The 22452-nt window shown below is 40.7% G+C and overlaps 1 protein-coding gene across 4 annotated transcripts in view; it reads left to right on the top strand.

The window, feature by feature from the left end:
• LOC122940052 (gastrula zinc finger protein XlCGF26.1-like) overlaps positions 1 to 18740 on the top strand; it is a 33112-nt gene extending 14372 nt beyond the window's left edge. For 2 of the 4 annotated variants that reach the window (XM_044296366.1, XM_044296367.1), the window contains 10 exons: positions 8169 to 8293; positions 8388 to 8543; positions 8631 to 8754; positions 8876 to 8973; positions 10837 to 10950; positions 11089 to 11259; positions 11589 to 11712; positions 11790 to 11884; positions 15897 to 16008; positions 17153 to 18740. In XM_044296366.1, the coding sequence (XP_044152301.1) occupies positions 8222 to 8293; positions 8388 to 8543; positions 8631 to 8754; positions 8876 to 8973; positions 10837 to 10950; positions 11089 to 11259; positions 11589 to 11712; positions 11790 to 11884; positions 15897 to 16008; positions 17153 to 18480 (2394 nt within the window). In that variant the 5' untranslated portion in view covers positions 8169 to 8221 and the 3' untranslated portion in view covers positions 18481 to 18740. Of the gene's footprint in view, positions 1 to 8168; positions 8294 to 8387; positions 8544 to 8630; positions 8755 to 8875; positions 8974 to 10836; positions 10951 to 11088; positions 11260 to 11588; positions 11713 to 11789; positions 11885 to 15896; positions 16009 to 17152 lie in introns of those variants that run through there. The other 2 variants (XM_044296368.1, XM_044296369.1) reach the window with 2 other exon arrangements.
• Positions 18741 to 22452: the final 3712 nt, after the last annotated feature.

Below are 22452 nucleotides of genomic sequence, written 5' to 3'. Positions count from 1 at the left end.
AAAAGGCGTGATGGGGGGAAGAATGTGCTTTCCCAGGTATGGTAGCATGAAGGAGAATGTTTGATTTGGATTAAAAGATAATCTGATGTATAGGTCTGATATAGGGTCAGTATACTGGGGAAATCTTTTATTTGGTGTGTTTAGTGACTGATTGGGTTTGTTGAAACTTGGGGTACCAATGAGTATTAATTTCATCTTCTAGTTTCTTGTTTCATGTGTGTTGGTGACTGAGGGAGCGGCCGCTCCCCAAGGGGCAACCAGGAGGATTCTTAGAGACCCCACTGGTTGCGCATCGGGGGGTGGCAGCCCCCCCTAAAGAAAACCGAAGATCTCCATTTCTGCGTTCAATCCGTTCGGCAGGACAGAATTGAACTCAAAAATCCTCCTAGATTCTATTCTGGACATTTTATGTATAAAATTGCCTCCTCTCCAGTCTTTTTTTACTTTCTCTAATGCTGTATATTTTAATCCGGTTGGGTCCTTGTTGTGTATGAGTCTGAAATGGTTTGATACTGTGTGTTTGTCATATCCCTTTCGTATGTTTGCGATATGTTCTGATATGCGTTTTTGGAGTGTTCGTTTTGTGCGACCGATGTATAGTTTTTGACAGGGACATTCTAGGGCATATATCACTTCTGTTGAACTGCATGTCAGGAATTCTTTGATTTCTTGTTTGTGGGAATTTATTTTAGATGTAACGCAGATGGTTTTCTTTGGAAATGATGTTGTCCGGCAGTTGTTGCATTTTCCGCATCTAAAAAAGCCTTTGATGTCTGCCCATTCTTGAATTGTTGTTGGGTGTTCTCTATTGTGTTTAATGGTGGGGGCAATTTTCAGACCTAAATTTGGAGCTTTGGTAAATGTGATGAGTGGAGTATCTGAGATGGTGGTTCCTATTATTTTGTCTTGTTTGATGTGGTACCAGTGTTCCTTTATGATCTTTTTGATTTTTTTATATTGTGGATTGTATGGTAATATGATTCTAGGTGTTGTCTCTCCTTCCCCTGATTTTTTAATTGAATTTCCAAAAAATGACTTTCTTTCCATCTTGTTGACTCTGCTTAGTGACGTTTCCAGTAATTCGATGGGGTATTTTTTATCCATAAACTGCTCTTTCATCTTTTTTGCTTCCTCCATGAAGTCTGATTCTGTTGTGCAGTTTCTCTTGACCCTACGGAACTGTCCTTGTGGGATATTAATAAGCCATGATGGTAAGTGGCAGCTGTCATATTGAATGAAACTGTTTTTGGATGTTGGTTTGTGGTAAGTGGTGCATATTAGTTTATTTTCTTCTATTGTGATTTGTAGGTCCAGAAATTCTATTTTGGAGTTACTGATAGATGAAGTGAATTTTAGGCCATATGGGTTTGTGTTGATGGTGGTTAGAAAGGTATCTAGGTTTTCTCTACTGTCTTGCCATATGAATATGATATCATCAATATAACGTTGCCAGAGCACCAGATCCGACCCCAGTCTAGGCGCTATGTACTCGTCTTCCCATTGCGCCATGAATAGATTTGCATAGCTGGGGGCGAATCTGGTGCCCATGGCCGTCCCTTGGATTTGTAAGTAGAAATCTGTATTCCAGTAAAAGTAATTGTGGTTGAGTATAAATTCTATGCCTCTCATTATGTATTCAATTTGTTCGGGTAATAGGGTAGCTTCTTTTGTTAGTTGTTTGTTGACTGCTTGTATTCCCTGTTGGTGGTTGATGCTGGTGTAGAGTGATTGGACGTCTAGTGTTCCTATGTACCAGTGGGATTTGAATTTTAGGTTTTCTACTGTCTTAATGATTTGTGTGGTGTCTTTGATGTATGATTTAATCTTTTTTACTCTTGGTTGTAATAGTGTATCTATGTATTGTGATAAGTTGCTGGTTAATGATTGTATTCCCGAAATGATGGGGCGGCCTGGTGGGTTATCTCTATTTTTGTGTATTTTCGGAAGGCAGTACAGTGCGGGTAATCTTTGGGGCGTGTTTACTATGAACGTATATTCTGTTTCTGATATAATGCCTTCTTCTTTTCCTTTTTCACTGTATTGTAATAGTTCTGAATAGTATTGTTCTGTTGGATTGTTTTTTAGTTTTTTATATGTGCTGGTGTCTGCCAATTGTCTCATGCACTCATTGTTATAGTCAGAGACATTTTGAATTATGATAGCCCCTCCCTTATCTGCAGGGTGTATTACTATGTCTTTTTCTTTTTGTAGTTGTTTTATTGCTTCTGTTTCTTTTCTAGATAAGTTGTTCCATTTTTTCGGGTGTTCCTTTATTTTTCGTAGGTCTCTCTCTACACATTGTTTGAATGCTGCCAATTCCTGTCCTATTTCTTGTCGTGGGTATTTCTTAGACGTACTTTTTAATGTAGTATGTTCATATGTTTTGCTAGTCGTATTCTCTTTTGTTATGGGGTTTTTCATATAGTATTTCTTTAGGCAAAGTTTACGGATAAATTTTTCTACACCTATAAATGTGTCAAATTTGTTGAGGGTGTTGGTGGGTGCAAATTTTAGACCTTTGTTTAGTAGGCTAATTTGGGCCTTGTTTAGAGTGACATTACTTAGATTGATGATGGTGTCCTCATGTTGATCTATCTGTTGTGTTTTGGTCTTGTGTCCCTTTCCTCTGCGTATCTTTTTCTTTCTCTTGCATCGTGTTGTCTTGTTTGATATGTTGGGTGATTGTCTTTCCTCTGTGTTGCTTGGTAGTTCTCTCCTGATTGTTGTCTCACTCTTTTCCGGTGTTGTGGGTTGTGTTGGTGATTTGTTCTGTATTCTATTTCTTGTGATGGTTGTCTGTACCTTAGATTGTATCTGTGGTTTTGGGGGGTTGGTGTGGGAGAACGGGGTGGTCTCTGTCGAGTGTGGGGTCTGTGATGTGGGGGGGTTCGATCAAAAAAATGATTTTGTTCTTCCAATATTTCAAATCTATTGGTCGTAATTATCGGATATTTGTTTGTTCTTTGTGATGTTGGTTGTTGCGTGTTATCATTTCTATTTCTGTGGTTGTCCATTTCTTTACTATTTTGTTTTACTCTTTGTTTATTTTTTTGATAAATATTATTTCTTAATTTTCTAACTTTTTTATTCATAATTTCTTGTTCTGCTCTGTCTAAGTTGCTACAGAGTTTTTGTTGCCATGTGTTATAATCTTCATTTTTTGTGAATTTTTCCATTTTAGTTCTCATTTCATCTAGTTGTGCTGTGGTTTCTTTTAATATAGTGTTTCTCCTTTTGATAATTAAGTGCATAAGTGACAGGGAGTGTTCGTGTAGTAGTGAGTCCCATTCATCATTGAATTCCCTTTCCCACAGATCTTGGGCAGGTATCTTAGTCAGTTTTAGTCCTTTTGGTACTTTTTTGTGTTCAATATATTGTTTTAGTGGTTTTATCTCCTATCTTTGTTTGAGTTGTCTTATCATTAAGTGTTCTGTTCTTTTAAAGGTGTCTGACATATCAGGTTCTATATCTTCTATGTCTGTAGATTCAAAGGTATATGTTTCAGCTTTTAGACGTTTATTTTCAGCATGTTCCCAAATATTCATTTTACCTGGCTGGTGAGCTAGCGTCTAACGGGTGATGAATTTATGAGCAGTTAGAGTGAAATAGACGGCTCTACCACTTGGGTAAATGTTAGAGGTGCGGGCTGCTTGAACTGACTCACCCAGTCAGGGGCATGTAATCATAGAAAGAAAGAAATTAAGCAGGCACACTCTATTTGGGTTCAATTAAATATTTATTTATATTAGTAATATGATGTTAGGTTATTTTATGTTTGGGTATATATGGTTATGAGGGTACTGTGTGAGTAATACCACTCGAGGTGACAATATAAAATGATGTAAATAAAAATGAAAAATAAAAATAAAATACTAATAAAATGCTCTGTGGTGAGTATCTTGGAGACAAAGTCACAGTATATAATGGTCTGGAATAAAAAATAATGCAATAAAAACTGCTGCAATAAAAAGACAGCTATAGTAAAAAAGTTTAGAGTAGACAATAAGGTCTTTAAAGTGCTGTTTTTGTCACAGTGACTGCTGTTTAGAGGACAGGGATATTCAAGTAGTTGGTGAGGATGTCCTGAGTGCAGTATTAATCCTTTATAGAGATAGTTCATCAACAATGTTGCCGCTTAATCCACGGTAAGTGCTGCGCTTGTATCAATGTTTTTATAGTATAAGCATGTATGTATCTTTGTTATACACGCTGTGGAAGGAAGCGGAGCTCTGTGCCTGGGTGCGGCGTCCCGCACTGTCTCTGGCTACAGAGATCACTTACCCTTCCTGGCGCTGGCACTGTTCTCTTCTCCTTCAGGTCGCAACTTCCTTGGAGGCTCTCTGTTCAGTAGCGTCCCTCGTGTTGCCTTGGATGCTGGGGGCGTGGCTCGCGCGTCTTGGTGAATGACGTCAGCGGCCCGTAGTAGCGGTCCTGGTCAGCGCTTGAATTTCTCTGCTGTTCGTACTCTAGTCCAGAGTAGCAATTAGTGTGATGATCCCCGGCTGCTTAAACGCGTTTCGGGACTTAGTCCCTTCATCAGTAAGTGGAGGATCATAGTCCATGTTGTAATATTTATAGGGCAGCAGTGATTAGCTTCTTTATTGGCTAATTCATTTAATAGGGTTCCTTGTGTACATTAATTACTTTCATGCCCATCTTTATCTGTTTATTTAGTTAAGATTAAAATGGTGTGAGGGATATTGGTTTTTATAGTTACTTATATAGGCACATATATATATATATATATATGTGTATCTAACGGTGAAAGATAAAATAAAGACATAATTGAGGGTGATTGATATCAATTGCTCTTTCAATGTGATAGTTCCTCTATTTGTTAAGTGAAACAGAAATGGTTTGTATTGCAGGGCCAGTCCTATATATATATATATGGAGCTCCCTAATCTATCATATTGATGACATAATTTGTGATCTTGATGCTTCTATGCTGAGGCCGCTCCCTCAGTCACCAACACACATGAAACAAGAAACTAGAAGATGAAATTAATACTCATTGGTACCCCAAGTTTCAACAAACCCAATCAGTCACTAAACACACCAAATAAAAGATTTCCCCAGTATACTGACCCCATATCAGACCTATACATCAGATTATCTTTTAATCCAAATCAAACATTCTCCTTCATGCTACCATACCTGGGAAAGCACATTCTTCCCCCCATCACGCCTTTTAAAACACAAAGGGAACTAAATCCTAGAAGGCCCAATTTAACTATCAGGAGTACATGATACCACACTTTGGAATTCACACCTTTCTACCCTTGAAATATAAAGGGGGACAATCCAAGCAATCTCTGGGTCTAGCATATTACGGACCAGAGATGCAATGAATGCCCCCAATTATATTTCCATAGAACTCCACCTTTATTGATATTAATATTAATATACTCCACAAATACAAACAATTGGATATCCCAAGACCATCTGAGATAAAAGAACCAATAAATTCCAATCACGCATACCAGCCCTCAACATTATCCCTCAATACTATCCCTCAATATTAAATTGAACTCTGCACTTTACTGGACCTTCTGTTCCGCTGTATTTGGGATGATAAACCATAATACAAAAACATGTAGGATCCTCTACTCAATTGACTGATAACACAAAAAAATATGCAGGATCCCCTATTTAATGGACCAACAATATATGTATCCAAAGCATAGAAGCATCAAGATCACAAATTATGTCATCAATATGATAGATTAGGGAGCTCCATATATATAGGACTGGCCCTGCAATACAAACCATTTCTGTTTCACTTAACAAATAGAGGAACTATCACATTGAAAGAGCAATTGATATCAATCACCCTCAATTATGTCTTTATTTTATCTTTCACCGTTAGATACACATATATATATATATATATATGTGCCTATATAAGTAACTATAAAAACCAATATCCCTCACACCATTTTAATCTTAACTAAATAAACAGATAAAGATGGGCATGAAAGTAATTAATGTACACAAGGAACCCTATTAAATGAATTAGCCAATAAAGAAGCTAATCACTGCTGCCCTATAAATATTACAACATGGACTATGATCCTCCACTTACTGATGAAGGGACTAAGTCCCGAAACGCGTTTAAGCAGCCGGGGATCATCACACTAATTGCTACTCTGGACTAGAGTACGAACAGCAGAGAAATTCAAGCGCTGACCAGGACCGCTACTACGGGCCGCTGACGTCATTCACCAAGACGCGCGAGCCACGCCCCCAGCATCCAAGGCAACACGAGGGACGCTACTGAACAGAGAGCCTCCAAGGAAGTTGCGACCTGAAGGAGAAGAGAACAGTGCCAGCGCCAGGAAGGGTAAGTGATCTCTGTAGCCAGAGACAGTGCGGGACGCCGCACCCAGGCACAGAGCTCCGCTTCCTTCCACAGCGTGTATAACAAAGATACATACATGCTTATACTATAAAAACATTGATACAAGCGCAGCACTTACCGTGGATTAAGCGGCAACATAGTGCATCAACAATCTCTATAAAGGATTAATACTGCACTCAGGACATCCTCACCAACTACTTGAATATCCCTGTCCTCTAAACAGCAGTCACTGTGACAAAAACAGCACTTTAAAGACCTTATTGTCTACTCTAAACTTTTTTACTATAGCTGTCTTTTTATTGCAGCAGTTTTTATTGCATTATTTTTTATTCCAGACCATTATATACTGTGACTTTGTCTCCAAGATACTCACCACAGAGCATTTTATTAGTATTTTATTTTTATTTTTCATTTTTATTTACATCATTTTATATTGTCACCTCGAGTGGTATTACTCACACAGTACCCTCATAACCATATATACCCAAACATAAAATAACCTAACATCATATTACTAATATAAATAAATATTTAATTGAACCCAAATAGAGTGTGCCTGCTTAATTTCTTTCTTTCTATATATCCATACATGCTTGCAACAAATTGCCTCTGTCTGAGTGATACAGTAGGGACCCCCGCAAAAATGCTGCAGAAAAAGATGATGAATCACACCAGAAAAATACTGGATGCGTCAAAGAATCTATCTATCAGCATAAAAAATATCAGCATGTGAAAAAGCCAGAGAGCGAAACGGTCGCCGGGTTTGCTCCCCCTATCCAGGTTGGTCTCTTCATTGCTATGCACTTTCTTATGCCTTTGCTGTTTGTGTGATCACTGGTGCCCTGCTGTGCTGCATCTTCTCCATACTCCAGTGTCTCCTCAGTCCTCCAGTATGGTATTCCATCTGTGATATGACTATTTTTTCACTGAGGTGACTACTCTGTGAGAGTAGGTTTATATAATAATTTTTTATGCTGATAGATTCTTTAACGCATCCAGTATTTTTCTGGTGTGATTCTTCATCTTTTTCTGCAGCATTTTTGCGGGGGTCCCTACTGTATCACTCAGACAGAGGCAATTTGTTGCAAGCATGTATGGATATATATACTGGTTTTAGGGGGTATTGTTCATCCACACTTGTCTGCATTTCCTTCTGAGTTTTAATATGTATTGTACTTTTTTGCATATATGTTTAATAAAATATTTTGTATAAACATCACCGCTGGCGTGTTGTGCATTTATAGGAGTTTATGTAATAGCAGCGGTCTCTGACGTTAGCGAGCAGATGATTGCTGGGAAGGAATCCTTCCTTCCCAACAATCGCTTGTTAAATCGGGCTGTCTATTATAGCCTTTACCCTCCCAAAATGAATTGTAACTTTGAAATGAACTGGATAACTAGATTGGATTTTAGAAAGATTCCCAAAGGTAACCACCATAAGTGACTCCTATTATATTAGGTACAACTTCGTGGTTCAGCCAGGTATAAAGATTTTATACTTGTCAGCAATTGTGACAATAAAATTGTGGCAATAGAATTTCATCTGGATGTCCCCTTTCCCATTAATTTTGTTGCCAGTCTATCTCTTTCATTGATCCATAGTCCTGTTGGTTGACATTATGAATTTAACACTTTCAGCTAGTGCTCGGTGTGAGCTCCTGATTAAATAGGATTGTGATCCTCTTGGGTTGCAGTTCTGATAGGATCTGTATGGTGAGTTTACAGTATATGAGCCCCAAATGAGGACAATGTAAACCAGGATGGAGCTCTTTCTGCTCTACAATATTATCTCTTCATGTTCCTGCAGAACAGGATCTTCTGTGCTGAGCTTTCCTCGTATGCAGTCTCCATCATCTGACTATGGACATTAATAAGGTGGCAGAGAGGATATTAAACCTCACCCAGGAGATCCTGAACCTGCTGACCAGAGAGGTGATGAATACTGAGAATTGTTTCACTTGATACTTTTATTGGGATTATGGGAATGTATATAATTATATTTAGCACTGTCTCTGTCCATATACAGGATTACACTTTAGTGAAGAAGACATCTGATAAGTGTATAACTGGCAGCATCCATACTCATGTGGAGATTTTGCCTAAATCACTACTACATGAGAGTAGCAATGAGCAGAAGATCCTAGAACTCACCAACAAGATCATTGAGCTACTGACTGGAGAGGTGAGCGCTGCTGGGAATGCTGGGACATTATACAGTAACAGAAGGAATGATGCAACTGAATGCTGACTATATTATTGCGTGTGTCAGGTTCCTTTAAGATGTCAAGATGTCTCTGTCTATTTCTCCATGGATGAGTGGGAGTATTTAGAAGAACACAACAATCTTTACAAGAACATCATGATGGAGAATCACCAGACCCTCACATCACCGGGTAATAGGAGACTTTCATTGACTGTAAAGAAGAGAATGCAGTTTTGAGAGTCACCTAAATACTCCCATCATCTGATCATCACATATAGTCAATTTAGTCACCCAGTGTGTGTTTCCTACAGATGAATCCAGTAAAAGAAATCCAGTAGAGAGATGTCCCAGTCCTCTGTATTCCCAGGATTCTCCAAAGGAAAACCATAATGTCCAACAGGACCCTCAGGTAGATGGAGCTGAGGTTTCACTAACGCCCCTTTCACACAAGCGAGTTTTCCGTGCGGGTGCAATGCGTGAGGTGAACACATTGCACCCGCACTGAATCCGGACCCATTCATTTCTATGGGGCTGTGCACACGAGCAGTGATTTTCATGCATCACTTGTGCTTTGCGTGAAAATCGCAGCATGTTCTATATTCAGCGTTTTTCACGCAACGCAGGCCCCATAGAATTGAATGGGGCTGCATGAAAATCGCAAGCAAGAGCGGATGCAGTGCGATTTTCACGCATGGTTGCTTGGAGACGATCGGGATGGGGACAATAATACATAATTCATAGTACAATAGGGCTGGAGGGGTTATAAAAAAAAATAATATAACTCGCCTTAATCCACTTGATCGCGCAGTCCGGCATCTCTTCTGTCTTCTTCTTTGCTGTGCACAGGAAAAAGGACCTTCGATGACGTCACTGCGCTCATCACATGGTCCGTCACATGACCCATCACCATGGTAAAAGGTCATGTGATGGACCGTGTGATGAGCGCAGTGACGTCATCAAAGGTGCTATTCCTCAAAGAAGAAGACAGAAGAGATGCTGGCTGCGCGATCAAGTGGATTAAGGCGAGTTAAATTATTATTTTTTATTTTTTTTAACCCCTCCAGCCCTATTGTACTATGCATTCTGTATTCAGAATGCTATTATTTTCCCTTATAACCATGTTATAAGGGGAAATAATACAATCTACACAACCTTGAACCCAAACCTGAACTTCTGTGAAGAAGTTTGGGTCTGGGTACCACATTCAGTTTTTTATCACGCGCGTGCAGAACACATTGCACCCGCGCAATAAAAACTGAACAACGGAAAGTAATCGCAGTCAAAACTGAAATTGCGTACCTACTCGCACGGGTTTGTCGCAACGCATCCGGACCTTATCCGGACACGCTCGTCTTCAAGGGGCCTAAATACCATAAATCAGGCATATTGTTGATGTACATTAAAAATGAAGTTATTGAAGACACTTGTGTGATGGATGACCAACAACTAAAGGACAAGGAGATGTCTACAGGTACCAGCAGTTATCAATAACCAGAACATACTGTAAACCTTGTTTTTCACACATTATTTTTTGACTGCAGTGTCAGTGGTGGTTTCAGCAATGCAGTCTCTAAAATCAGTATTGTTTCTGCCGTGGCTGCTGGTAAGGTAGAAGAAGAGGCAGCATTGTGTATATCAAATACATTTTTCTGTCCCATTCCATCTGGTAATCACTGATATAGGAAATATTTGCATGGACATCAGTAAATAATAACTATTTTTTTTGGGGGGGGGGGGGGGCAGTGAAATCCAGTGAACATCAGAAATAGCTAGCACTTGCACCTCCATCACATTGCTTCTGTATCACTTTTGTCATGAAATATTACTCCTCTTTTTTCGCCAACCCTTTACTGGAGTAAGATTGAGGCAGTTTTTGACACTTTTTAAAAAGTTGCTGTTAAAACCATGCAGGCTAACTATGCCCACTTTCCACCTGCTTGTCAAAACTGGAGTGTTTGGTGCAAAAAGCCCTATTTTATTACTTTTTTAAGCCAGCATTCTGGACTGCAGGCCTTGAGTGCAGAGGTGGATCTTGTTTCCATGTTCTGGGCAAAATCTGAAATAGTGGTGAACTCAAGATTTAAGCGGAAGTCTGCTTATGTGATTGTGTGCAATTTCGTAAGATGATTTAGCTGTTAGATATTGAATGCACTATTTCTACTGTGAAGATCCCAGTAACTTCAGAAGACAGGAATGTTATGCTCATCTCAGGGTTAGTCAGTAACGGATCCAGACTAATGAACTGTTATTTTCTTCCACTTTTTATATACAGAGGTCTTCTTGGAGTAATCCATTCTCACTGAAACCAGAGGAAAGACATGCTGATCACATGATGGAGAAGATATTAAACCTTGCTCTGGAGATCTTCCACCAACTTTCTGAAGAGGTGAGTTTTGTGACATGACATTCTTCTTATGTCTGTTAATAAAACTCATACATGACCACTGACATTATTCTGGATATATATATATATATATATATATATATATATAGTGATATTTATCAATTTTATCTCTATAAACAGGATTACATTGCAGTGAAGAAGACACCTGGACAATCCGTGACTCCCAGCAGCCAGACCCGTGCATCAGGAGTAAGGAGCAGGCTCCAGAGCGCTATTATGGAGTATCCACCTCACTTTCTGCAGAAGATCCTAGAACTCACCAAGAAGATCACTGAGCTTCTGACTGGAGAGGTGAGCGCTGCTGGGACATTATACAGTAACACCCTAGTCAAATCTCACGTACATGCCTTGCGCTACATTTAGACACTGTTTAGCCTTGTCCGACTTGGGGGGTGACCTGTCAGAATGTGGAGTGGCTTAAGATGCACCAAAATTCTGGGGAAAAGTAAGCCAACTAATAGGTGGTATAAACTTGCTTAACATGCATCAGATTTATCATCCAGCATCTGTCATTGTGATAAATCTGGTGTATTTTTAGACTTTGTGGCCACTGTCTAAACATTAGAAAGGATTAGCAAATCTGCCCAGTGTCTGGATGGTGACTATGTCCTTATTTTCAGGTTCCTATGAGGTGTCAGGACGTTAGCATCTATTTCTCCATTGAGGAGTGGGAGTATTTAGAAGGACACAAGGATCTATATGAGAACATTATGATGTTGAAACAGCAGCTCCTCACATCACCGGGTAAGAAGAGAATTGCATTAATGATATTGGAGAGAGTTTTGAAGGCCAACTAGATACTCCCATCACCTGTGTTTCAGATGGATCCAAGAAGAGGAATTCACCAGAAAAATGTCCTAGTCCTCTGTATTCCCTGGATTGTTCAGAAGAAGATTCCAGTTCCTCACAGAACCAGGTACTTGGCTATGAGCACCTTTGGGGGCAGTTTGTTTTTTAATTGCAATATCATTTTTTTTTAATTGGTCTTTATTAAAGGGGTTATCTGAGTGTTTAAAACATATGACCTATCCATCAGTAAGTGATCAGCGGCGGCACTGCAGCCTCTTCCTAGGCCAGTGATGTCATGTTCATCAGTCACAAGGCCTTGGTGTAGTTCAGTATCATTTAAGTAAATGGGATTGAACTGCAATACAAAGCACAATCTCTATCCAATGGAGAGGGCTGTGCTTGGCAAGGTCCCAGGTGTCAGTCCCCTGCTGATCAGATATTGATGACCTATTCTAAGGATAGGGCATCAGTATCAGAATCTCAGAAAACCCCTTTAAAAATGTCAACAATTTTTCCTCTACAGCTTTCAGTTTCACTATATCTGCAGGCTGTTTCTTCTCCTCCACAGTCATTATCTAAGTGCACGACAGCCCTCATCTTGACTTTTCTAACGACTCATAAATGCTCATTCATGCTAAATTTATGTCCAACTGATACCAATTTAGCTTCAGTGAGTGTTTATGGAACTAAGGCTCACACTTCCACAATTTCGTTCCACATTTTGCGGAACGGAATTGCAGACCCATTCATTTCTATGGGGCAGCACATCATGCTGCCCGGACACGGAATTGCGGACCCGCATTTCCGGGTCCGCACTTCCGGGTCCGCACTTCCGTTCCACAAAAAAATAGAACATGTCCTATTCTTGTCCGCAATTGCGGACAAGAACAGGCATATTCTATTAGTGTCGGCAATGTGCGGTCCACAAAATGCGAAACGCACATTGCCGCTGTCCGTGTTTTGTGGATCCGCAAAACACGTTGCGGATGTGTAAATGTAAGGGTCCATTCACATGTCCGTATTTTTCCTTTACAGATATACGTTCCGTTTTTTGCGGATCCGTGTTTCCGCAAATACCTTCTGTTTTTTTACAAATGTGCATCCGAATCCCTTCCGTGTTTCCCCCCAAAAAATGGAAGGAGGAATATATGGTTTTAGGGTACCAAAAAAATAAATAAAAGATGTTACAAGCCTCTTGCACATGGTCCGCAATGCACGGATACTGACCGTGGGGCAGCCGCATGCAGATCGCAGACCCATTCACTTGAATGGGATCCACGATCCGCATCCGACGATCCATTCCGCCAAAAAATTGTTACTTTAGATTAGGGACTTGCAAGAGAATGAGGACCCTTGACGTGAGCTAGCGGGCTGAGGTATTTTGTAAAATCAAATTTTTTATAATAATTTGGTGTAAATACCTTCTTAATACCTCATTTCTAATTACGTCTTTAAAAAATTATAAAATAATTTTAATGTTAATTAAAATTGGTGTCTGGGTTCACAGCTAAACACAAACAAGTTCCATTTTTTTAATAAAAAATAGGATATGTCTGGGTTCAGCTTTAAACAAGGTCAACACCAGACGTAATCAGGCCCGCAATCCACAAATAATAAACTTCTTTGCAGACAAGGTAAGTATAGAACATCAGCATAACCAGACGTTTTGCAGCAGTTCCGTGCATTGGGGAATGCAATTCGAGGTCCCCAATGCACGGGGAACAGCCATGCGGCAACTGGGACGGATCGAGACCCATTCAACTTGAATGGGTACATGATCCGTCTGCACCGTTAAAGAGGTTGTCTGGGTTCAGAGCTGAACCCGGGCATACCCATAATTTTACCCAGGCAGCCCCCCTGATGTTAGCATCGGAGCATCTCATGCTCCGATGCGCTCCCTTGCCCTGTGCTAGATCACGCAGGGCAAGGGCTCTTTTGTTTACAATAACACACTGCTGGGGGGAAGCCTCTGCCCTGCAGTGTGTTCGGTGACGTAACCGGCTCTGATGGGTGGGCTTTAGCGCTGCCCTAGCCGTTTTACAGGCTAGGGCAGTGCTAAAGCCTGCCCATCAGTGCCGGTGACATCACCGGGCTTCCTGGCAGCCCCATGGAGAGCCCGGTTTGTCCCCGGAACTCTGGAAAATGCTTTTGCCCTTCGCGATTTAGCGCAGGGCAAAGGAGAGCATTGGAGCATGAACTGCTCCGATGCTCAAGTCAGGGGGGCTGCCTGGAGGAATGACCGGGTTCATCTCTGAACCCGGAAAAACCCTTTCAAAAATAGAACTAGTTTGAAATTTTTGCTGTGCGAAGGCACTGACAGAAACACTACGGAAGCACTTGTTCCTCTCTCTACTGTGGAGGGGCTGGAGGAGATTGGTGCAATGTAAATGTACCTGTCTCCTCCTCTATTGATCAGCAGATTTTCGGGAAGGAATGCTACCTTCTCGATTATCTGCTTTGTGTTAAAAATAATTTTATATATATATTTTTTTTTTTTTTACAGATTACAATGTTCTGATCACCACTGTCACAAACTTGGCTTAAGGGCTCTTTCACATGACCGGATGCCGTGCGGGTAATCTGCTGCGTGAAAGAGTGCCAGGCCCTGTTCCGGACATGGATTGATAATGTGACCTTTTTGCAAAAAAATCACAGTGACAACTTTATCTCACTGTGCTTTTGTAGTAAAAATATCACAGAGGCACAGAGCATTAACAATCATGAGGGGTTTGGCAGTCTTTTACGCAGCGGATTACCCGCACGGCATCCGCTCGCGTGAAAGAGCCCTAAGGGGTTTAATATAAATAAAATTTACTTAGGATCGCAAATCCATGATAGGCTTAAAAAATTGAAGCTGAGATGTGTACAAGTATGTTTTTTTCACAAGAGATCCATCACCTCTCCGTTGTCTTTGGTTGAGCTCTCTTCTAAACTGGTCCCGACATGAATACCATCACTTTTTAATGGCTTTCAGTGAAGATTTTTTATATATATATATATATATATATTAGTACATATAAGATTTTTTTTATATGCAAACATAAATTTACATATAATAGCCATTTCATGGGAGCATCTCCCTAGTGGGAATAACACTACGTGTGAGAGAGGGATAGTGCATTCAGGAATAGACAGAACAGGATTGCTAATGTAAGGTAAAAAGTACATACAGATGCAGCTGCACTGAGCTCCATTGCTATGCAACAGGTAGCAAAATGCATTGCAGGAGGGTGTAAATTCAAAGTATGCAATTCAAAAATTACATACAGATGCACTGAGCAGTGAATTCTATTATTTGCAAAGAGGGGTTGATTTAAGTTAGCACATATTGTGTGCTGTGCACATTAGGCTACCCGCTGTACTGCTATCCTGTACTCATTTGATCATATTAGTATAAGACAGTATGCTCCAGGACATATAGGCCCGCTTACAGTCCATATTTCTTGGGAGGCATACATGAGGATTTGTGGGTACAAATATAATGTAAATGTCATTACTCACTAATGTTTTCTTTCTTCTTTGAGTCCCCTGATGACCATGCAGTAGGGCACAGCTCCTTCCCAATCTCTTCCCATGACCGATCCTTCTGGACACGGTCCTGGTAACTTTCACTTCTCGTGTCCCGTAGGGACAGGCGCTCTTGGATTAAGATGATCAGTTTTTGTACTTCTACAGACATACTGATGCCTGACTGTGATCCTGCAAACACTACTTTCAGAGGAACAGACTCACATGTCACAGGGGGCTGGCCTTAATTTTTATTTCTGTATTTCCTGTAAACGGATCCGCAATTGCGGATGACATATTGATGCATTCCGCATGTCATCCGCATTTATGCGGACCCATTGACTACAATGGGACGACGGACCGCATTCTGCTGACAAAAGTAGGACAAGCTCTATCTTTTTTGCGGATCCGCTTAACAGAACGGAACAACGGATGCAGAAAGCACACGGAGTGCTTTCCACATTTTCTGCGGGGCCATTGAAATGAATGGGTCCGCATTCCTTTCCGCAATTTGCAGAACGGATGCGGATTAAAACATACGGACGTGTGAATGGACCCTAAGGGTCACAAACTGAGCTGTCAGAGCATGTCATTTCATCACACCCATTATCAACTGTGCTTGCCTACTCTAGTATGAAGACCTGATTATTATCAAAGTTGAAGATATCGAAGATGACAAATTAATGGCTGTGGGGGATGGTCAACAGTATGAGAGCGAGAAATATCCTGACACTGTCAGCCTAGGTGAGTATAGGGACAGAAAATAGTTCTGCATTCTGCAATTCCCTTTCACAACCTAAGATGTTCATCAGTTTGGGGGAATCTTTTACTAAAATGTATAGCTGCTAATTGACATTTCAAGATGATTGGCACTGGCTCTGGCCAGGTCAAGTGATTGAAGATTTATTCTAGAGCATTTTTTTCTTAGAGCTCTGCATTTGCACCATTCTTCTACTATTCCTTTTGAATATGTATGAATGAATTGAACTGGATGTCACTTTGTCTAATAGGTGTGTCTCTGTACGGTCTGCTAATGGCAACATTAATTTGCCGTTGTAAACTGGGCAGGGACACACCCCAACTGGTAACACCCACTTGGCAATTCATTCGTAAATTTCTAGTCAGAATAATCGAAAAATTACACCACCTAGTGTCATCAGATGGTCATTTAATTATTCACCGAAACAGATGTCAGTAGTGGTGCCCGGACCCTTTTTAGTTCAGAAGTCTCATGATGTTGTCCAACGCTTTACCAATTTAATAGTTACAATAAATTTGGCAACTTGTCTTGAACCCTGGGTTGTCTTGGTACTGAAACTTTCAGTGAGCATCCGATCAGGCTAATGGAAGCTGTGAGGAAGCAACACATTTCTACAGTTTATTCAGTCTAGGACATAGGCAGCCAAATATGACACCAGTGTATGGTGAGACATTTACTTGCTTAACGTCCTTAAAACGGATGAAGGATTATGAGAGGCCTACATTAAAGGGGATTTTCCACAATTGATATTGATCACCTATCCACAGGTGCTGGTTGTCCACCCCCCACCAATCTCTACGTCAGGGGTCTCTTCTTCATTGCATCACAGCAGTAAGTTGTGAAGCTGACCAGGTCAGCTCCATATACTTTGAATGGAGTGGCAGCATACATGCTCGACTGGCACTACAGTCAACTTCTTCCTTACCACACACAGTGAAAAAGGACTCTGGCTGGACCCCCATTTTGGTGATCATGGGGTTGGGGGCCACTGGATAGATAATAAATATAAAATTAGTATAAAACCCTTTCATTGTAGGTGAAATCCACCATGATATGCTACTTATTTTTTTTATCACTGAGGTTGGTGCGGAATGAAGTGAACAACTATTTTTGTTGTGGCTTCCACAGGTCTACAAAGCAGCAAGACTATTTTAGTGAATGCAAACTGTATTGACCATCAGAGTATGCACACAAAAGAACACTTCCAATGTTCTGATCGTGGGATGTGTTTGGAGTATAAGGCCAGTTTTGATGAACATGAGAAAATTCACGCAAGCAAGAAAAGATTTTCATGCTCAGAGTGTGGCAAATGGTTTCCGTACAGATCGAACCTTGTGGAACATGAGAGAATTCACACAGGAGAGAAACCGTTTCCTTGCCCTGTGTGTGGGAAGTGCTTTGCTCACAAGCGCCATCTTGTGACGCATCTAAGACTGCACACTGGTGAGAAGCCATTTCCTTGTACTGCATGTGGAAAATCCTTCACAAACAAACATCACCTTGTAAGACACGAGCGGAATCACACAGGGGAGAAGCCGTTCTCTTGTTCAGAGTGCGGAAAATGTTATGCAGAGAAGTCTAGTCTAGGTATACATCAAAGGATTCACACAGGGGTCAATCTGTTCTCTTGTTCTGAATGCGGGAAACAGTTTGTGATGAGGGCCAGCCTTATTGAACATATGAGAAGTCACACGAAAGAGAAGCCATTTTCTTGCTCTGAGTGCGGAAAAGCGTTTTCACACAAATCAAAACTGGTTCAACACGAGAGGGTTCACACAGGAGAGAGACCATATGCCTGCTCCGAGTGCGGAAAGTGCTTTGCGCGTAAAACCCATCTTGTATTACATCAGAGAATTCACACAGGGGAAAAGCCTTTTTCTTGTTCTGAGTGCGGTAGATGCTTTACCAACTCGTCGGCTCTTGTACAGCACCAGAGAATTCACACTGGAGAGAAGCCGTTCTCATGCCTCTTCTGTGGAAAACCATTTGCAACCAAATCAGAGGTTACGAGGCATGAAAGAACTCACACTGGGGAAAAACCTTTTTTGTGTAATGAGTGTGGGAAATGTTTTGCCAGCAAGTCTCTTCTTGTTATACATCAGAGAATTCACACTGGGGAGAAACCCTATTCTTGTTCTGTGTGTGGGAAACTGTTTAGGGAGAACTCTGGTCTTATCAAACATCGCAAAATTCACCATGGGGAAGCACCATTTTCCTGTTCTGAATGTGGGAAAAGTTTTGAAGACAAATCAGATTTTAGAACGCATCTCAGAACCCATCTGGTTGAGAAGCCGTTCTCATGTTTAATTTGTGGAAAAAGTTTCACATGGAAACCAGAGCTTACTGCTCATCAGAAATTTCACACCGGTGAAAATCTGTTTTCTTGTTCCGAATGTGGAAAATGTTACGCACAGAAACGGAATCTTCGACGACATGAGAAGAACCATAAGCCTTAATAGGAAATCTTTTTACATTTTTACAACAAAATGTTTTGATCATGCCAAAAGAAGTTATCCCCGACCTAAATAAAGACTCGCCTGTCACGAGCGCTCTGGATCCACTGCTAAGCACGCAACTCCATCGCTTCCAATTCGGAGCTGAACCAGAAGTATGACTTTGTGCACTTAAATTGTAACTGTAACTACATTTTAACATATGTTACTGCTGCTGCAACATTATGCATAAAGCAATCTTTAGTTTCTTCACATACCACTGTTTCCTTAAGCTTTTCTCTTAGTTATGGCTGTTTGAATCCTACAATATGAAGATCTTCTCAATATGACTCCTCTTCTCTGAGGCCTAAACTGCTTTTCCTCACTTCCCATACACATTTGCTGTATCCAGCAGCTCCCTGCCAGCCAATCAGATTGGATTACTGAGAAACACACCTCCTCACTCTGAAGCCTAATGCAGGCATGCAATGTGGAGGACCACTCCTCTGCCTTCTGTTTACACTAAAGGGAAGACCAAAAAGCCCTAGCAATGGCCTTTTAACCCCTTAGTGACCACCCATACGTGTTTTTACAGCGGTCCCTAAGGGGCCTTGGGCTGGAGCGCCGCCTTTTTACGGCGGCACTTCAGCCCAAGTTAGCGATAAAATCAAGCACTGTAGCTCGGGGCAGTGATCAGAGACCGTGACAAGCGGTCTCTGATCACATGATCGCCGTGATACACTTTATCACGGCGATCACAGAAAATGCCGGCAGCGGAGCTGCCCGCACTAAACTTTCTCCCTCCTCTCATGTAAGAGAGGAGGGAGAAAGTCTCCAGTGCAGCGATCGGGTCCCTAAGTACTTCTGGCCCTAAGCTGGGTCCCGATCCTCACCCCCCTTACCCTCAAGAAAGAAGGCGGCCCGGCACATGTGCAGACTGAAAGCCGGCCGCTCACCGCTGCTCTCAGTAAGGTATCTCTCCTCAGGAGAGGAGAGAGAAGTTCAAATTATGCCCCCAGCACCAATATGGCCCCCAGAAAGTAAAGATGTGGAAATATATTTCTGATATAAATATTGAATAGTATTTATGTATGTATGTGAAATATTGCAGTTGAAAATAGGAAAATGTGCCAATTTTTAAAAATTTTCATAAATTTTCACTTTTTTAAATAAAGATATGCATATTTTATCGGCAGAATTTTACCAGCTAAGTAAAGTACAATATGTGACGAGAAAACAATGTCAGAATTACTTTGATGTGCAAAACCGTTACAAAGTTATTCTAAGCTAAAATGACACATGTCAGAGTTCCAAAATTTAGCTTGGTCATTAAGGCCCAAACAGGCTTGGTCACTAAGGGGTTAAGGCACCAGTGGAAAGGGTCAGGGGGCATTAATGAAAGCTGTTATTATAAGGTAATTACAGATCTTTTGGCAATCAATGACAGACTTGGTCAGGTATAAATGCCTAGATCTAATAAACTAGCAAATAAAATAAAAATTATGATGGGTACACTTTAACCAATGCCAGCCAATCAATGGCCTCACATTACAAAGGTTCCAGCGGAAACCTGAGCTCAGTGCAGGACCTGCAACACTCGTGACAAGTGAATCTTCCCCCCCCCCCCCCCTCCCCTACTTTAACACCCATCCTGGCGGAACCCCCTTTAATAAGTAGCAATACATCTTTTTATGGTGATAATTAAGAGACCTCCTTCTAGAGCAGCATAAAAACATCAGCCTTCACAATCTTCCCACACAGTGCCGCTACCTGCATTGGCCACTGCTGCTAGATGCAATAAAACCCTTTTAGTGACTGTTGTAATGGGTCAAAAGAGTTTTTTTTTCCTAGGAACTTCAACGGCAGCTTCATTTATATGGAAAATGAGCAGTGAGAACAAAAATCAATAAAGTAATCAAGTCCCATAAACCTCATTTTTATTTTTAACCACTTGCCATCTGGGCCATTTGCCCCCTTCTTGACCAGGCCTAATTTTGCAAAACTGACATATCTCACTTTATGTGGTAATAACTTTGGAACGCCTTTATTTATCCAAGTCATTCAGAGATTGTTTTCTCGTGACACATTGTACTTCATGATAGTCATAAATTTTAGTCAAAATATTTCACCTTTTATTTATGAAAAAATCCCAAATTTACCCAAAAATTTGAAAAATTCGCAATTTTCTAAATTTAAATTTCTCTGCTTTTAAAACAGAAAGTGATACCTCATAAAATATTTATTACTTAACATATGTCTACTTTATGTTGGCATCATTTTGGAAATGTCATTTTATTTTTTCAGGACGTTAGAAGGCTTAGAAGTTTAGAAGCAATTCTTCAATTTTTTAAGAAAATTGCCAAAACCCACTTTTTAAGGACCAGTTCAGGTCTGAAGTCACTTTGTGGGGCCTACATAGTGGATACCCCCATAAATGACCCCATTGTAGAAACTACACCCCTCAAGGTATTCAAAACCGATTTTACAAACTTTGGTAACCCTTTAGGCGTTCCACAAGAATTAAAGGAAAATGGAGATCACATTTTTAAATTTCACTTTTTGGCAGATTTTCAATTTTAATCAAATTTTTTCTTTAACACATCGATGGTTAACAGCCAAACAAAACTCAATATTTATTACCCAGATTCTGCGGTTTACAGAAACACCCCACATGTGGTCATAAACTGCTGTATGGGCACATGGCAGGGCGCAGAAGAAAGGAACTCCATGTGGTTTTTAGATGCCATGTCCCATTTGAAGCCCCCTGATGCACCCTTACAGTAGAAACTCCCAAGAAGTGACCCCATTTTGGAAACTAGGGGATAAGGTGCCAGTTTTATTAGTACTATTTTTGGGTACATATGATTTTTTGATCATTCATTATAACACTTTATGGGGCAAGGTGACCAAAAAATGGGTTGTTTTAGCACAGTTTCTATTTATTTATTTTTACAGCGTTCACCTGAGGGGTTCAGTCAAGTGACATTTTTATAGAGCAGATTGTTACGGACGTGGCAATACCTAATATGTATACTTTTTCTGATTTATTAAAGTTTTACACAATAATAGCATTTTTGAAACCAAAAAAATGATGTTTTAGTGTCTCCATGTTCTAAGAGCTATAGTTTTTTTTATTTTTTGAGAGATTTTCTTATGTAGGGGCTCATTTTTTGCGGGATGAGGTGAGGTGACGGTTTTAGTGGTACCATTTTGTGGGACATACGCGTTTTTGATCACTTTGTGTTGCACCTTTTGTGATGTAAGGTGACAAAAATGGCTTGTTTTGACACAGTTTTTTTTTTTTTTATTACGGTGTTCACCCGAGGGGTTAGGTCATGTGATATTTTTATAGAGCTGGTTTTTACGGACGCGGCAATACCAAATATGTCTATTTTATTTTTTCTATTTTTAACATTTTTTTTATATTTCTTACTTGGGGGCTTTTTTTTTTTTTTTACATGTGAAACTTTTTTTTATTTTATTTTTTCAACCCTTTATTTATTTATTTTTATTTTACACTTTTCGTTACCCATAAGGTCATACAAGACCTCTGGGGGACATTTACTTCACTTTTTCTTTTATTTTTTCACTGTTGATTTCTCCTGTAACTGGGGCTGACATAGTAGCCCCAGTTACAGTGGAAATACACACCCCAGAGAGGCTGTACAGCGCAATACTGCGCTGTACAGCATCAGTGCAGGGCTGATCGAGGCCTCTGAAAGACCTCACACAGCTCCTGCACTCCCCGGTCCCGGCGGTCACATGACCGCCGGGCCGGAACAGGAAGCGCATAGCGCGGTGAGCGCTGTGTATGCAGCGATCCAGAAGGCAGGGACACCTGGGAACTGTCCCTGCCTTCTCTCTGGGTTGCCCTGCTGTCACTGACAGCGGGCAACCCAATCAGCAGCTGCACGATTAGCGTGCAGCTGCGATCTCTGAAAGGACGTTTTAAAACGTCCATTAGGAGATAGAGATCCACCTCCCGGACGTTTATAG

The sequence above is a fragment of the Bufo gargarizans genome, chromosome 6 (assembly GCF_014858855.1).
Source record: "Bufo gargarizans isolate SCDJY-AF-19 chromosome 6, ASM1485885v1, whole genome shotgun sequence".
NCBI lineage: Eukaryota > Metazoa > Chordata > Amphibia > Anura > Bufonidae > Bufo > Bufo gargarizans.
The sequence above is the reverse complement of the archived record's forward strand: the minus strand, read 5'-3'. Positions and strand labels throughout refer to the sequence as shown.